The 18,279-nt window shown below is 44.7% G+C and overlaps 1 protein-coding gene across 7 annotated transcripts in view; it reads right to left on the reverse strand.

The window, feature by feature from the left end:
• The window catches only part of VPS13B (vacuolar protein sorting 13 homolog B), a 327,581-nt gene that overhangs the window by 269,375 nt on the left and 39,927 nt on the right, over positions 1 to 18,279 (reverse strand). For all 7 annotated transcript variants that reach the window (XM_068161158.1, XM_068161154.1, XM_068161155.1 and 4 more), the window contains 4 exons: positions 17,539 to 17,708; positions 15,109 to 15,303; positions 13,986 to 14,110; positions 1,265 to 1,449 (listed from right to left, as the gene is read on the reverse strand). In XM_068161158.1, the coding sequence (XP_068017259.1) occupies positions 1,265 to 1,449; positions 13,986 to 14,110; positions 15,109 to 15,303; positions 17,539 to 17,708 (675 nt within the window). The remainder of the gene's footprint in view (positions 1 to 1,264; positions 1,450 to 13,985; positions 14,111 to 15,108; positions 15,304 to 17,538; positions 17,709 to 18,279) is intronic.

An 18,279-nucleotide genomic window follows, 5' to 3' on the forward strand; every position in this document is an offset into this window, starting at 1 on the left:
TGAACAAGAGGAGATCAAACCGAGTGCGCTGCACTGTTTGTTTGCTTTATTGTAAGTGCTTCCAGCGTGGGCTCCAGATTGCTATTCTGCAGCTATATGGTTAGCAGAGTTGTGTCACAGTTCACTGAAGGACTGAAGCATGTTAAATGATGGCTACTTTGGAACTGTGCAAAGCCTGAGACCACCTGAAACGTGGCTGACTGTATTTTCACATTTCTCTTTGAGGTATGGATTGGAAACCTGCTGCCTTCAGAAATACCAGCACATGGAACCAAAACCTCACCACCTCATCCTTGGTGAGCCACACAGAGTCAAGGAATGAAGTGAAGCAGTGACTTTTGGATGAGAAGGGAAAAACTAAGCACTTAAAGCAGGTTACAGACCTGAAAACACAGCAGTACTTTTGCACCATCAGGATCAACACAGATTTAACTGTAAAAACCAACATGAGTGGAAGAAGGAAAATAGGACTGATAAAAACAGGGCTGGTAAAGATTTCCAGTGATGTTCTGATCTGCCATTCTGCTTCAAGTCATCATTTACTGTATCTGAATCAGTCTCCTAACACGTTCTCCGTGACTAGTAATGATGGAGATTCCAAAAGACCTCGATTATTCTTGTTAGCACAGTGGATGCCCAGCAGCAGGTCTAAATTATTCTAATCTGTACTTAAAAACAGATCAATAAAGTATTTTTTCTTCTTCTGGATGACCTTTATGCGCTTGAAGACTATGGTCAACTGTAAACTGGTCAAAACCCATAACTTACTCCCCAGATCCATGGGTTCCATTAGTTACATTATCACCACTAAGGCTTGCAGATCTTCAGCAGTTTCACACCACTGAAGCAACATTTATTTATGAAACTGGGTGAGAAACATCTGCAGTCCTTTAAAATCAAACTAAATGTATGCCAGTGATTAATAAAGCCCTTAAATGATCCAGCTTCACCTCTGTGAATGATCTGAAGTTACAACATTGTACCATGCAAGGTAGCAAGGGTGGATGTCTCATGTGAGGGAGGCATGGAAAAAATATCCTGCATGGGAAAATTAAATGCATCCAGAAATTGGTGCCAGGGAGTGAAACTCAGTGGCTTAGCTTACATCCTGGAGCTATAAATACCCAAGCACACACAAAAACCACTCTGTCCATTAACTACTGCAGGCAAAAACCTGGATTTAAAGGATCTAAGTGCATGCACATTCCCCAGCAGTGCCCTGCACCTTAAGAGACACTGAACCCAAAGGATCCCACTTGTTTACCTGAAGTTTGGAAGACCTCATGCAGGAGAGCTTCATTCACCACCACAGAACTGAAACTTCCAGCGGGGTGACACCAGCTCTGATAAATGGTTTGAAGCAGAAGGGTTTGAGCTCTGGTTGCTTGGATTGCCAAATGAGGCAGCTCAAATATGCACTCGGTCAGGGGAACGTGAGCTCGCTTGGTCCTGTTCAAAACAATCAGGGGGGAAAAAGAAAAGGGAAATCATTATTGTGGTGCACAAGAAATAATGCCAAAGCCCACTCACTGAAGAGCAGATACCAGGCAGCTAAGTTTGCAAGGCTGGAGCTGTGTCTGTTACATTTCTTCTTGTGAGATTCCACTTACAGTGCAATTCATCCTAAATGTGACTTCCATTACCTGATTTAACTTTACACCTCCCTCCAAAACATGACAGGGAAACAAAACAAACCCAAAATGTTTAATGTAATCTGATTAACTCTTCCTTGCACAATATTTAATAAAAGCATTTCCAAGTGCTCCCACAAAAGTAAGAGCAGCTCACAAAGCTGGGCTCTTAGCTACAAACACAGAAAACAAAACTTGCTCAGGACTTTGCTTTCCTGAAAATTGGATTTCAAAGCTTACAGTGACTCACCAAATGGAATTTGGGCAGTGATCAAGGAAACCATACAGACAACAGCCACACAACAAACTACAAAGAGCCCCACAGCCCAGATTTCCCCCTCACATTCCATATTGGGCAGGCAGAGCTCATTAGGTGATTCCAGTAACTTTCATTGCATTACACTTTATAATTATGGGAGAGGAAAAGGTAGGAGCAGGCTTTGGGAGGGCAGTGCAAGGTAAAGGACATTCTGGGTGGAAGTAAAACACTTAAGAGACTACACAGACCACTACCAGTAAAGTCACAGAACGCCAGGGGTTTGAAGAGACCTCCAGAGATCATCAAGTCACGCATCCAGGTGGATTTGGAATGTCTCAGGAGACTCCACAACCTCTCTGGGCAGCCTGCTCCAGCACTCCAGCACCCTCACTGTAAAGTGACTCCTCAGGCTGAGGTGGAACCTCCTGTGTTCCAGCTTGAAGCCATTGTTCCTTGTCCTACTGCTGGGCACCTCCCAAAAGAGACCATCACCTTCATCCTGACACCCACCCCTCAGATAAATGTCCAGTGGAAAAAAGATCCTATGGGGACAGGCTGAGAGAGGTGGGGCTGTTCAGCTGTGAGAAGAGAAGGCTCCAGGGACACTTTAGAGCAGCCTTCCATTTCCTGAAGGGGACTACAAGAAAACCAGGAAAGGACTTTTGACAAGGGCTTGTAGTGATAGGATGAGAGGGAATGGATTGAAGCTTGAGGAGGGCAGATTTAGACTGGAGATTAGGAAGAAATTCTTTCCAGTGCGGGTGGTGAGACACTGGAACAGGTTGCCCAGGGATGCTGTGGATACCTCCTCCCTGGAGACGTTCGAGGCCAGATGGGATGAGGCCTTGAGCAACCTGGGCTGATGGAAAGTGTCCTTTCCCATGGCAGAGGGTTGGAACTGGATGATCTCGAAGGTCCCTTCCAATCTAAGCCATTCTACAAAAGGAGTGGAAAAGCTTTTCCTCTCAAAGCCTGACTATTCACCTAATACAAATCACAGCTACTGCACTGAACTATGCTGAACTTAACACTCAAGTTTCACATAAACTATTCCCTCATGGCTAATAACACTGTATGAATTTCTTTATTTTCTTACAGAATATGCAAATTCTACTAGATTGGGCTTTAACAATCCCACAGGAATAAATTCTACTGGTCCTTTTCAGACAACTTTGGAGGAATGGGAAGTAGAAGGAAATAAATCCTTTCTTTATAGGATGGGGGGGGGGGAAGTATCAGACCATGTGTGCAGCAAATGCTGCTTAAAGGAAATTTTAACTGGGCCTGGCTAGTGATGAAAGCACATTTATAATTCAGGATTTATTATAATAGTTTTGAAACACAAATAATGCATTTCAAATAACTCAGAATACAAGTTTGCTACCAAACTGCACCTGTTAATACAGAAAATCCATCATTAATAAGGTACTGAGCTATACTGAACCAAGTTTTACGACCCAAGAGATACATTTGGGCAACAAATGAAAACACAAGAAGAAATAACTTGTCTTTTTTTTCTTCAGTAAACCAATCTGGGTTGCTATATTGTATCATTAAATTTGTGTTAAGCAACTGAATGTGACTTCATATCAAAACTCATCACCATATCAAACCCGCTCTGGCACACGGCTGAAACCTAAACCCCCTGTTTAAACAGCACTTAAACTGGAACAACAATAGAAGTCATTATTGCTCAAATCTTTACTCCCAAAGAGTTAAGATGCAGTTTCTGAACATATGTTCATTTAAGTGAGCAGGTTAAAAACCTACCAATTCCAACATTCTTCTCCAGGGGAAAATAAATCCTAATGTAACTAGCAGGATAGGCTACTCATTAAAGCTCAGCTTGGCCGAGTTCCAGGGTAAATTGAAGGAAATATGAACAAGCAAGTCTTGCTGTGTAGTGGCATGGAGTGAAAATGAATCTGTCCTAATTAAATGATTTTTAAATACACTTTGGTTGTACCCAGTTTGCTGACAAACTGTAATGCAGACCTGCTGAAATATTTGGATAAATCTGGCGCAGCATTAAAGAAAATCATTCTCCTCGCTGCCCTTGAATGAAAGCATGAATTGGGCCTTCTTATCCACCAGGCACAGGCACCCACAGAACCAACCCAGGCAAGTTCACAGGCCTGCTATGAAATAGTTGGAGTTTGTAGACTTTAGGAACAGCAACTCATTCTTTTAAAATCAACACCTCCAAGTGATTGAAAGGATTCAGCGGTGAGCAGCTGGGTCCAGAGGTTTACACAGAGTCCCCAACTGCAAAGCTGCAAAAGGCTTCCAGAAATTTCATTTTTGTTATTACTCATATCCTGCACAGTAAAATACCATGAGTTCACTTTTTCCACAATAACAAAGCCAGGAACCTGCTACTAGAACCAGCAACTGTGCCTTAGAAGAACCTGAAGGTAATTTAAATGCCTGGATAATTTCGCTCAGCATTTGCAAACCTTTCCACTTAGGCTAAAAGAAATTGCAGGGTGGCTTTGTGTTTGACAGGAGCAAATGCTTCACCTGCAGTCCTACCACAAATCCATATTTCTCTGTCATCTCACCTTTCATCTCAACTTTAAGTAACCATTTTGATCCTTTGTCTCGACTTTTAAGCAACTATTATTGGGTAAGGGAAAGGATGGCTGTCTGCTACTTAAAAAACCAAAGGTCAGAAGGGAGGGCACAGGGAGAAGAAAGGAAGGAAGTTACAACTACCTTATTGCTCTCTACAACTACCTTAAGGGAGGTTGTAGACAGGTGGAGGTTGGTCTCTTCTCCCAGGCAACCAGCACCAGAACAAGAGGACACAGTCTCAAGCTGTGCCAGGGGAGGTTCAGGCTGGAAGTTAGGAAGAAGTTCTACACAGAGAGAGTGATTGCCCATTGGAATGTGCTGCCTGGGGAGGTGGTGGAGTCAACATCATTGGAGGTGTTCAGGAGGAGACTTGATGGGGTGCTTGGTGCCATGGGTTAGTTGATTAGGCAGGTTGGATTGGTTGATAGGTTGGACACAATGATCTTGAAGGTCTCTTCCAGTCTAGTCTAGTCTAGTCTTAACCACTGCAGTCTTGGGATTGTTGCTGCTTAGAATGCAGGACTGAAGTCACCACTACTCAAAATCCAAAAGCCCTATCACATGTCACACCCTCTTTAGTCTTCAGACAGTTATTTGTGCTTTAGGAACAAGTTAATTATCATCAAAATAACCCTCAGTTAAACCTGCTTTGGAACACTTCACTCTAAAACCATCTCCAAGACCTCTTCTGCAGGCTTCACTGCAGGCTGCCAGAAATGTCATCACTTACACAGGTGCATTGTCTGCAGCTGCAGCTGCCCTTGCCTCTTATTTATAGGAAACACTGTTAAGAATAAAAATGACTCCAAGGAGGAAATGATGATTTTCAGGAGTTATTTGTCAGAAGTCAGTAAATAAAACCTCATTTTTTTCCTTTCTGAAGATTGTAGATGTTGGATTAGAAGGGTAAACCATGATCACTTCATAACTGACTTCTGGAGAGTACCTTTTTAACATCAGAGGGAGGAAGGGAGAGAGGGAGAGATCGAAATAAGACATTTTGTCCCCAAAAGTTGCTTAGAATTTGGGGAGGTTCTGTGAATTTATTCTACTAAACCTTTTCCTGAAAGCACCCCAGAAGCCAATGCTGGTATCCTTTAAGACAGAAGTTGCAGCATCAAAAGGAAGCTGCTGGAAGGGGGAAGGGCATTTTGGTTTTCCCATTACCACAAAAGCCTTTAATATAGCAACAGAGGGATCAAGGGTATCATCACCAGCAAGGACAGGAATAGACAAGATGCCTTAATGATTCCCAGGTACACACTGCAGAACTGCAGAGAGAGTTACAATTATTATACTGTGGCCTCATTAATTAGCAGCCTCAAAAGAATGTTACAGGATATCAGACACTGTATTTAAAGCAAAACATGAAATCCCAGAAAATGCATAATACTTTCTACTTCAAAGGCTACAATTACTGTTAAATCCAAATTAGGCACCTTAAGTCCTGACTCTGCCTCAACCTTTGAGGCAGTCACGTGGATATAGGGGCTTGTGCTCAGGTTTGGGCTTAAAACGCTTCACACATGCCAAGGAGTCCTTAAGACCAACAAAGTTAGCACCTATGTGCTATGAATCATAGATACATAGATTGGCTCAGGCTGGAAGAGAGCTCAGAGATCATCTCCTCCAACCTCCCCACCCCAGAGACACCCCTTATCTAGACTCAGCTGCTCAAGGCCTTATCCAGCCTGGCCTTCATCACTCCAGGAAGGAGGCAGCCACAACCTCCCTGGGCAGCCTATTCCAGAGTCTCACCACCCTTGTACTGAAGAACTTCTTCCTCAGCTCCAGTCTAACCCTGCTCTCCCTCAGCTTCAAACCATTCTCCCTTGGCCTGTCTCCAGACACCCTCAGGACAAGTCCCCCTGCAGCCTTCCTGTAGGATCCCTTCAGCTATTGGAAGGCAGCTCTAAGGTTTCCCCCAGAGTCTTCTGCAGAAGAGAGGGATCACTGGGGAACTATACTGGGAGTCCTCATGCATGGAAGTGATTTTTTTCTTCAAGTTACTGTTTTGCCAACTACAAATTTCTAAAGCAGTGCTCTTGATCCTATCAGCTCCCATGGCACTGTCTTAAAGAGAAGATGCAAAGGAAAAGGCAAAAAAAGCAACTACAATACCAAAGTACCTATCTTCCAAATCCCTCAAATGGGGCTGGCTCAAATGGTCCTTCTGTTTCAAGAGGCAAGTTTCAAGCAGGTTTTGTCCTTATTTGCCAACTGAAGAAGGCCAAGCAGAGGCTCCAGTGAAGGTCTGCAGCTGGGCACAGTAGCTCAAGTCCTGCCACCCTCAGGCCACAGAAGCTGCCACTTTCTCAAACAGTGCTGAAGGGACTAAGCATGCCAGAAGCTGTCCCAAGTCTGAAGCCTGACCATATCCTTCTGACTTAAAGGGTTTCTTCCCCCCACTTCTTTTGAGAGTGGAAGGGAAAGCTACAGGTAGGCATGTGGGTATGAACTGAGGCACAAGAGACCACTAACCTCAGGACCACAGACTGGTTTCTGGGATGCTTTATTTAGTAGGAAACATCACAGAATCACAGACTGTATTCCTCTTTGTGCCTCACAGCTACACTTCGAGGAGCAAGAGTGAAAAAAGCACCAAATACCAGCAAAATTCTGGAGAAACACAGGACAAACACTGCATGTCAAACTGCCAGCAGTGGAGCCTTCTGGCCAAGGTTGGCACAGGGCAAGCCTCATAACTGAGAATATCACCAAGAATCCTAACCACACATTTCCTTCAAACAGTGGAAACAGTGAGTAAAAGAAACACTTTCCAAAGAGATAGCAGAGATTCAAATTTCCTTTCCTGTTTATGCTGCATACCAGCACTGGAGCTTTAAGACAGTAGAGGCTTTCTGTACCTTTCACCAGTCCCAAGGAAAGCAAAACATGGCTCTAGCACTGAAAATCCTGCACATAACAAATACTATTTGCTTGTTTCTGGTACAAATGCCAGCCTATACTGATGGCAACAGTTACCACAGCCAGCATGAAGTATTTACCATGTGCAATCACTTTCCCTGGACAGGTATTAGTTAATAGGCTTCATTTACTCTCACTGAAGAGCCTTGACAATTAATTAGGCTAAATAACCACACTGGAAACACTGCAGATGACCACCCTTTCCTGTCAGCTCTGCTGAATTCCCTCCTCACGGACAATGCTGAGAAATACAACTGCTTCCAATTGACATTGATTGAAAGTGCACTATCCATGGATGTGCTGAACGCTGCCTGCCACAGCTGCTGGGAAGCAGTAACCTTAGATCTGCACTTGATTTAAAATAAAAATAATTAAACCAGAGGTTTCCAACTGCAGTTAATTTGTAGTCACACTAATCAAGCTGCAAGTCATGCACTCAGAATGCAAAGCCCCTCTTGGACAGAGGGTGGCTCTTGGTAAGCAACAACAGCTCCTTCCAGAAGGGTACAGCTGAGAAGGACCCCATAGTGTTCATGCTGATATTTAATGTATGATCATGGGAACACAGAATGCACTGGGCTGAAAGGGACCTCCAAAGGTCATCCAGTCCAATAACCCTGCAGTAAGTAGGGACATCCCCAACTAGATCAGGTGGCTCAAAGTCTCCTCAAACCTGACCTTAAATGTCTCATGGGCAGGGCCTCCACCATCTACCTCCCTGGGGAACCTGTCCAAGTGTTCCACTGCCCTCATTGTAAAAGGCTCCCTCCTAAGGCACAACTAGCATCACTGCAGATTAGAACATGTCCCTCACAAGTTCCTTCTCCTACACCTAAGCAGCTTCAGCCCTCTACAGAAGCATAGCCCACTTTAACAATAACCAATATGTTAAGCTGTGTCGTCAATGAAAATAATCAGACTCCTGGCAAAACCAAGCATCAAAGGACCCTGCATTACTGCTCACAATCTGCTATGACACACAGGCCTGCCTGCTCTTCAAACACGAAGATGCACAGTCAGCCAAACCAAAGGCACTGCTCACAAGAGCATGCTGAAAACAGCTACTAACAAATTTGCAAGCATCTGATTTAGTATTCTGCTCTTTGATGCATTTGCTGGGCAATGGCAAAGCAGAACACAAAGCAATGCAGCAGGCTCCCCAGGCTGAATGTTCACATCTGAGGCAACTCTACCCAAGAGAAGAACTGCTCCTCTCTGCTTTTGCACAGCCCCTATCACTGGCACACCTCCACAGCTCAGCTAGCACACTTCCACACATGCTAGCTCTAACTCACAGGATGCTGCTGTGGCTGAAACCCTCTCCTGTCCCACGCACTGATGGCATCTGCTCAGGCATGCAACCTCAGAGCTTTTCTGCTCCAAAGGATACCCTGAATTTTCATCTGGCAGCTCTGTCCAATTACTGACATAAGTAATAGTCACAACTGAATGCTACAAAATCAGTTTCATCTGTCTTCAACCTGTTTCTGCTTCTGACCCAGGAAACGAGCATGGCCCTGGACTGCCCACGTGAAACACAATCCAGCCCCGGTCTCAACTGACGTGACTCGATGTGCTGTGACTAGTCAATAAAACAGGCTGCCAAAGTCAAGACTCATGTGTCAATTTATTGGAAAACCTCCCAGATTTATGATCTAATGCTCATAATCTCTGCATATCTGACTCTGCATTGCCTGCCAGCAGGGTCCACTTGCCTCTTACTAGCACAACTGCACTGAACCGTGTGATGACTTCATGGTGGTTGGGTTATGGTTGGACTTGAGGTCTTTTCCAACCTTGGTGATTCTGTGAAAGTCAAAACAAGGTAAGAAAACACAAAGTGCTGATCTTCATGTTGTTGGCACAGTCTGTCAGTGTCATTGTATAATAGTTAGCCAAAAGGAGGTACTGCCCTAAGGTGCCAATCTAATGTACGTGTGAACTGCTGCAGAGACACAGGAAACATTTACCTATCCAGTTAAATATTGTGCTGAAATACTGCCAACAGCTCCATTATAGAAACATTTGAAGGATTCACAGAAACAAAGCCTACATAAAAAACACACAAACATTCCATGGCAGCATCTCTGCACCTAGATTACTTTAGTGATGCTTCAGCACTGTGAGAACACAGTAACTAGGTCAGGACTGTCACAGGCTCACAAGAGAAAACAAGTGGCAACACGTCTCTGAGCAGCTGAGGTGTAACTGAAGGCACAGCAAGTTTTACATTTTCACCAGCTTTTCTCAGTAATTATCAGCTCTTCAACAGAAGACTTGAAGAAAAGAGACAGAGGAAACAAATCAAATCTCATGTTGTCAAGAATTCCTCCTCATTATATGGCCTCTCCCTGGAGGTGTTCAAGGCCCGGGTTGGATGAGGCCTTCAGCAACCTGGGCTAGTGGACGGTGTCCCTGCCCATGGCAGGGGGGTGGAACTGGATGATTTTTAAGGTCCCTTCTTGAATCTATGAATGAGAAACTGTTTGACAGAGTTTCATACACTGCCTATGTTTAAGAAGCAGTTTATTCCCTAAGACTGGCAGAGAACAGCTCAAAAGAGAATTGCAAAATCTGCATCCTTTGAGTGTCTCAAAGATTTGTTTGTCCAGCAGCAGCTATCCAGGTCTGCTTGCAAGCTTCCATCTCAGATTTTTGTTCTGAAAGAGTAGCAATTCAAGAGCAATCAATTAACTCTGTGCTCTCTAATAATTACAGAGCAAGCCATGAAGTCTTAGGTCCTAATTCACCTATCATGTCCACAACTTCTTCACAAAGAGTTCAGTCTCACATTGAACATGGGCAGCTCTTAGCTAAGGCTGTGCTGGTGCTTCCTTGCAGACACTGAATCAGCAGCTATTGCTCCAGTCTCAAAACCATAAAAAGGAAACTCATCAAGGAAACAGACTCTCCCTAAAAGTAGACTACTGGGTCAAGTAGCTGAAAAGAAAGGATGCAGGGATCACATCACCTCCATTTATGAGCTTATTCCAGCAGTGTTTTGAGTCTCAAAGGCTGTCAGAGGTGGAGACAGGTGAGGGAGAGAGAACCTTCCCCCAGACCTTATAAAGGAAAAGGAGAGTCTGGAACACTCACCATGACAAGGGAATGTAGAGAAGATGGCTCAAGAACGGGAGAAAAGCAATAAAGCAACACACATGACTGGACCAGTATTTAGCTCAACATATATGGCTGACAGATTAGCAGCAGTCCAGATATCAACTCCAAAAACATAAGGAAGGCTATTCAGAGATGATGCAACTTGAATGTTACTTTCACAGCCCTCAGAAGCACAATTAAGTGATATTTTGTAAGTGAGAGAAGGTTACAACACTGAAGTGTCTTAACTAGATCACCTCATCTGTCACTACAGACACTGTAGCAAAAACCAACAAAGAAAAACCAAACCCAACCAAAACAGAAAACCCAACCAACCAAAAACCTCAAACCCCAGAAACCAACAAATCAGCAAACTCCTCTCAGATTTCTCTTTGCCAATAAACAACCCTGCAATTCATTCTAGGCTTTTAACCATCTTCTGCTAATTCTCAGCTGCTGTTAGACATCCTCCTGAAAGCTGCTTTACAAGCTGGCATGCAACACTACATCAAGTAGCTGCAAACTACTGACATCAGCATTGTCTTTTGCATCTTGTTATGCTTGACAAAAAGAAATCAAATGCCCAGATGTTTTTGTTTGCACAGAAAGTACTTTAGAAATGTCCAAGGCTTAGTTAAGCAGGGGGCTTGAACACATTTGTAAGCAGAAAGTGTATTAACTGCAATTAGAGCAGACATCAATCCATTGGGTGAATGGAACTGGAGCATTTATGGCTATTTATTGGAATTCACTGGGCTGATATTGCTGACATTTTATCTGTTCAAACAGGCTACCAATGTTTACCAGCCAGCTTCAAAAAACCCAGACCCCCATTCTACAGCATTTGATGCACATTTGGAGAGCTTCACACTGCAGCAGAAAAAGAAAGGTATTCTACTGATTTATGTCAGAAATCAAGTTGAGATTTTCACTGCTAACTCAAACCACACTACCTGGGGGATTCCATAACAGTCCATAAAATGTCTTTGTTTTTAAAAGCTAGGGTCTGTTGCAGATATTTTCTAGGAAGAAATACCAGAACACATGTAGCATCAGATGTGTGGACTTGAAGAAACTCTGGAATGTGAAATCTACAACAAAAAAAAACCCCAAATAAAGCAGGTGGGATAATTTGGGGGCTGGGGGGGAAAGGACTGAATTTAGCTTTAATGACATTACCAGGTTATCCTAGCAGGCTAATTCTCACTCACTGCATGACTTCAATGAGGCTCTCAGTCCTCATGCTGACTTCGATTTAGCTCAAGTGCTATTTGATGTGTTTCATCTGGACTTTTATTCACTTCAGACTACACTTCATTTAACCAGCCTGCTGCTCTACTCATTTGGTCTTCTACTTTATTACCCGCAAATTGGAGTTGCTTAGTTTGGGTAAATGGTTGGAATAAAGTCATTTTCTGTAATTGTTTCACACTCTTAATAAATAAGCAAGCTTTAGAGAGGTATCAGATTGTAAGGGGGGGGGAAAAAAAAAAAGTGAGAAGGCTATTAAAAAGATTTTTAAACAGAGCAGACCATAGAGAGTGTTGGTCTCAAGAAGAGAAAACTCCGTTCTGAGAGATGATTTCCATTTTAAGGCAGAACCATTCCCTTGTCTTCACTCCCCAGGACTACTGCACAGCTATTTTTCTATGTTATTAGCCTACAATACTCTGTTTTCCAGCTGGGCACACATCATAATATTTTTAAAAGGGAGAGTAAGTGAGCCAGAAAGCACAAGAGAGAGAAGAGGAAGATGCACACTGAACAGAATGTGAGCATGAGCTGGTGTGCACACGAGACAGGGCACTATGGTGAGGGGGATTCTGCCTCTGCTCTGCTGAGACCCCAACCCGAAGACTGCATCCAGTTATGTTGTCCTCAGGGCAGGAAGGACACAGAGCTGCTGGAGTGAGTCCAGAGGAGGGCCACAACCTCTGTAGGCCTACTGCAGAGTCTCACCACCTACTGAAGAGCTTCTTCCTTAGCTCCAGTCTAACCCTGCTCTCCCTCAGCTTCAAACCATCCCCCCTTGCCCTGTCTCTAGACACCCTCAGGAAAAGTCCCTCTGCAGCCTCCCTTCAGCTATTGGAAGGCAGCTCTAAGGTCCCCCCAGAATCTTCTCTTCTCCAGGCTGAACAACCCCAACTCCCTCAGCCTATCCTCACAGCAGACATGCCCCAGCCCTTTATCCTTCTGTAGGACTCTTGGCACGCATTGAGTCATAAAACAGCTCTACAGACAGCTACTGCTCAGAGAATTAGTGTCCTGGCCAAAGCACTGGCAAAACACATTTCCTTGAAAATAGTTTTTATAAGTACAATTTATTAATAAAAATTACTACAGGAGGACATTTATGATGCAAAATTTAACCTGTAGAGGCAAATTTCAGTTTCAGTAGTGAATTTCCATGGAATTGAAGGTAATAAATCAAAGCAATTATACAGCTTACACAGAAGTGCTTTCAGAACCAAAGGGTTTGCACTTAAAAGCTTAACTACTACAAACAGCTTACTACCTGCTTGCTATATTAAAAACACTTCCAACCATAATGAATAACACAAATAAAATCCTTATGTGGGTTTGGGCTGATTTGGGATTCATTCCTCCCTCCTCCCCCCCCCATCCCTACATTTGTTGCTTTTTATTTGGTTGAGTTTAACAAAGCTGATGTGTTCAGTTACAAACATCAGGCTTGCCATCAGTGTGTAACTTCAGCTTTTGCATCCACTCAAGGAGGACTGGAAAGTGGGTCACAGAACTTTTCAAGGGCTAGAAGAAAGCCCTTTACTGCAGGGCTTGTTCTCTCAATCAAGCAAGGGTCTCAATGTCTATTAACAGCCATCCTCACAAAGAAACTTATTAGAATAGAATAGACCAGACCAGACTGGAAGAGACCTTCAAGATCGTGTCCAACCTATCATCCAACACCACCTAATCAACTAACCCATGGCACCAAGCACCCCATCAAGTCTCCTCCTAAACACCTCCAGTGATACTGACTCCACCACCTCCCCGGGCAGCACATTCCAATGGGCAATCACTCTCTCTGTGTAAAACCTCCTCCTAACCTCCAGCCTGAACCTCCCCTGGCACAGCCTGAGACTGTGTCCTCTTGTTCTGGTGCTGGTTGCCTGGGAGAAGAGCCCAACCTCCGGCTGTCTACAGCCTCCCTTCAGGTAGTTGTAGACAGCAATAAGGTCACCCCTGAGTCTCCTCTTCTCCAGGCTAAGCAACCCCAGCTCCCTCAGTCTCTCCTCATAGGGCTTGTGTTCCAAGCCCCTGCTTGTTCTGTCAATCAAGCAAGGGTCTCAATGTCTATTAACAACCATCCTCACAAAGAAACTTATTAATGATAATAGACTTGGGTAGGAGAACACAACAGAGGAGGCAGAAATGTTTAGGGATGATTCTGGAGCTTGGCAGATTGAAAAATCAGTCATTAGAAGTACAAAAGTGTTTGTGCCCATGTTTTAAACACAATGCTGAATGCTCACCAGTACTTGGGAAACTTGATCAGCTTGCCATAAAGAGCAGTACTGAAGGAGGGGATAACTGGAACTGGGAAGCAGTACAGCCCTTTGCTGTCCAAAGAAGTCAGCGCTGCTTGAAAACCAAATACCTGAAACACATTGAAGTGGTCAAAGGGCACAACCAGATCACTTCCAAGTGACTTTTATAATATACTATACATGTTTTTAAATACATTAAATAAATTACCTATTGGCTTCAGATAATTCCCCTTCCCTCCCCGCCCCCCAACAACTACAACTAGATAAAGCTACCTAAAAAACCTCTCAACAGCAATAAATACAAAAACATTTCCTTCACTCAAAAAGTGCTAACTGTGCTCTGTTCCATTTGTCCCAAAGCTGAAATAATTTATCAGCTAAACTATATTAGTCTATATCCTCTCCACCTGCAGATTGCACCCTGCCTTTCATACAAAATAAAATCACTTGCTGTAGTTACAACACTGGCCTAAGAAAAGTGGCATTGAAGGAAACAAGCAGCTTGTCTTCAAAGCTGCTTTTTTTTCCCCCCCATTACTAGAAGCATCTGAAGAAAAATTCATCACAGCTATTTTTTATGACTTGGCCCTGGCCAGTATGGAAAACAAAGCACACACTGCTGGCTCATGTCCAGCTGCTCACCCACCAGCACCCCCAAGTCCCTTTCTCCAGGGCTGCTTTCAATCTCATCAACCCCCAGCCTGGACTGATAGGAAGAGTGAATAGAATAGCATAGAATAGACCAGGTTGGAAGAGACCTTCAAGATCATCGCGTCCAACCTATCACTCAACACCACCTAATCAACTAACCCATGGCACCAAGCACCCCATCAAGTCTCCTCCTGAAAACCTCCAGTGATGGTGACCCCACTACCTCCCCAGGCAGCCCATTCCAATGGGCAATCACTCTCTCTGTGTAGAACTTCCTCCTAACCTCCAGCCTAAACATCCCCTGGCACAGCCTGAGACTGTGTCCTCTTGTTCTGGTACTGACTGCCTGAGAGAAGAGACCATCATCCGCCTGTCTACAACTACCTGGCCCCAGTCTAGGTACAGGACCTTGTACTTTGCCTTGTAGACCCTCCTGAGATCTCCAGACCTCTCTTACCTTCAGGTAGCAGTGTGAGTAGCAGTAATGCAGCAGGTTGTCAGAGGGGTGGCTGAGGCTGCTGACCACGTGCACCAGCTGCTCTGCATACATGGGCACCGAGTGCTCCAGGTTGACCTTATCCACCAAAACTCGGATGGAAGGTAGCGGCCGCAGGGGCTGGAAACTTGCAGCATTTAGCAGCCCACTTAAGTTCTAGAGGAGAAGGGAAAAACATGCAGTTACCACATGACAGATGTCTTCTCTAACATGATTACAAAACCTTCCCTACACACACACACACACCCCCCAGCAAACCCACAGGCAAGGAACTGTTCACAGACACCATTTGAGTCCTCAAACCTCCACAAAATCATTTCTTCAGAGTTTAAAATTCACGTAGCAACTGTTTATCCAGAGCTGCCTTGGGTGTAGGTGCCCAGGTGCCGGCAGGGGAAGGCTGCAGGGGGGGTCTGTGTGAGGAAATGCCCCATGCCAGGCACAGCCAGTGCCAAGTGATGCCAGCCACTGCTGCAGTTGCTCCACAGTGCAGCACCCAGCTGAGCCCATCAGCCAAGCTGGTGGCAATTCTGGGGGAACATTTAAGAAACAGCAAAAATGCCACACAGGCTGAGCAGGCTCTGGGAAACAAAGTGAGAAAGAGCAAGGTCAGAGAAGGAGGAGAAGGTGGTGGCACTCAAGCACCAGCACAGAGATTCCCCTTCAGCTTGTGGAACAGCCCATACCAGAGCAGCCACACACACCGCAGCCCATGGAGGACCCCATGCTGGAGCAGGTGGACAGGCACTGAAGGACACTGCAGCCTTGTGAATAGCCCAGGCTGCAGCTCACTTTCCCTCAGGGCCTGAAGCCTGTGGGAAGGAGTCACACTGGAGCAGGGGAAAAGCATGGAGAAAGAGGGAGCAGTAGAGATCAACTGTCATGGACTGACTGCAGCTCTCCGTTTCTCATCCCCCTGTGTTGTGGGGTGGGATTAGAGGACTCAGGGAAGGAAGGAGTGAAGTCAAGCCTGGGAAAAAGGTGGGATGGGTGAAAAATGTTCTTTGGATTCTTGTCTTTCTTTGTCACAATTCAAATCTACTTTAATTGGCAATAAATTAATCACCCCCAAGTCAAGTCTGTTCTGCTCATACTGGAAAGCGGTGATCTCCCCCTCTCTCACCCTGACCCATTCTTCCCCTCTTTCCTGTTGAGAAGTGAGAGAGTGGCTGGGTGAGCAGCTGGCCAAGGTCACTGCACCACAAGAATATGCAAGGTTGAAATATTTTGTTTACATTTTCACCACTCCAAAGCACCATGACCATCCTCAAGGCATGCTGCTGTAACTCTCACACTGCCCTATGTTATGTATTCAGACCCACACCAGACATCTCAGGTGTTGTGCCAAAAAAGCAGATGCCACACCAAAAATGTAAGTCAAACACACAGCCATTCCACACCTCCAGCTCCATTTTCCATAGCATCCATGAAAATGAAGCACTGCACCTAGTGCAGATCAGAATGCACCAGCCACATAACACACCACATTTGTTGGAAGGCTACCAAAGGGGTTAGAGGATTGAGGCACAGGAGGCCTCTGCCAGGTCAGACTGAGAAAACTGGAGCCATTCAGCAAGCAAAAGGAAAAGGGAGAGCCTACTGGGAGGGTACAGACAGGAGAGAGCTGGACTCTGCCAAAGGTGTGCCCTTAGCAGATGAGTGGCAACAGACACAAGCTGGCACAGGCAATTCCAGTCACGTCTATGGGAGAGCTCCTTATGGAATCTCTATGCTTGGAGTCAATTCAGCACTTCACATTCCCTGGAGCAACCTGCTCTGCTTGGGCTTGCTTTGAAGAGGGTGTTGGATTCCTGGAGGTCATCTCTTCCAAGCCAAATTATTCTAAGGCTCTAACATTTGAATTAAACTTGCAGGAAAAGAGGACAGTAAGTGGCTGTATGTGTGACTTCCAGTCTGAAAGTCAGAATTATTAAAGTAGGCTTGGCTTTAAAAAAAAAGGGGGGGGAAGTTCACTTGAATTCAACTTCTTTTGCCTCAAATCTACAAAAAATATGGGGCTGTTCTCCCATTACACAAAAAGATGATCCATCCATGCCCATGAGGTGCAAAGCACTCCAACCCATCAGGCTGCTCCAGGATGAAATAATGCTTCCCACAAGGCAGCTGTCAACATCTCACTTTCTAATGTGAGAAGCTCCTTTACAAGCCTTCTTTGCTTCCCAGTTCTTTGTTCCTATGAGTACACAATGACACCTTCACTTTCCAAGTCCAGCTAGTCACCACTCACACCACTCATCTCAGGCATCTGAAGTTAAGGCTCCTGGGCACCAAACTGCACTCAGCAACACATCTGGCCCAAGGAGTGAGAATGTTTCTCTGAAGCAGCACATGCTGGTATGAAGAAGTGAACAAACCTCTGGGCATACAGACCTTCTCACCCATGATGATGGGCATCAGGTGGTCCAGCAAATTGAACTCTGCCACTGGGATTATAACTGTACACTTCAGAACAGTGAATGTTGTGAGTCGAGTGGGAATGTATTCCTCCAGTGCTGCTACTTCTTCTGAGCTTGGCATCGTCCTGCCTCCATCACTAACATCTACAATAAATCAGAACCACCTGTTGGACTCAAACATATAGAATGGCTTCTACAGCTGCTCTTCAGAAATGGGGAGGGACTGGGGAAAAAAAATTGGAAAGCTTCCCCCCCTTCACAATTAATAATTTTATTGGACACAGGTTCCACCTCAGGCTAAAAGCAATTGTAACTGGAGCTTCCTTACTTTGAAACCTGCACAGCTCCCTCAGAAACTCATCCTAACTTTCCACCATAGTTTCTTTCCATGCATTTGGATCCTGTAGAACTATTTCAAACCAATAAATAGATACTAACAGGGACACCTTCATCTCTAAGACTTCAAATTTGAGGAAGACTTCCCAATGAAAGAAGCCCTCTTTACTCAAAAAGAAGCTTGTGGCTGAAGCAAATGGCCTCCAAAGTGTCCACAATTATTTCAGTCCAGAGTAAAGAAGAATCCAGGAGGACCTTAGAGCTACCTTCCAATAGCTGATGGGACCCTACAGGAAGGCTGCTGAGGGACTTTGCCTGAGGGTGTCTAGAGACAGGACAAGGGGGAATGGTTTGAAGCTGAGGGAGAGCAGGGTTACAC

The sequence above is a fragment of the Melanerpes formicivorus genome, unplaced genomic scaffold, assembly GCF_026170545.1.
Source record: "Melanerpes formicivorus ecotype bairdi unplaced genomic scaffold, bMelFor1.0.p_v2 SCAF_56, whole genome shotgun sequence".
Lineage (NCBI taxonomy): Eukaryota > Metazoa > Chordata > Aves > Piciformes > Picidae > Melanerpes > Melanerpes formicivorus.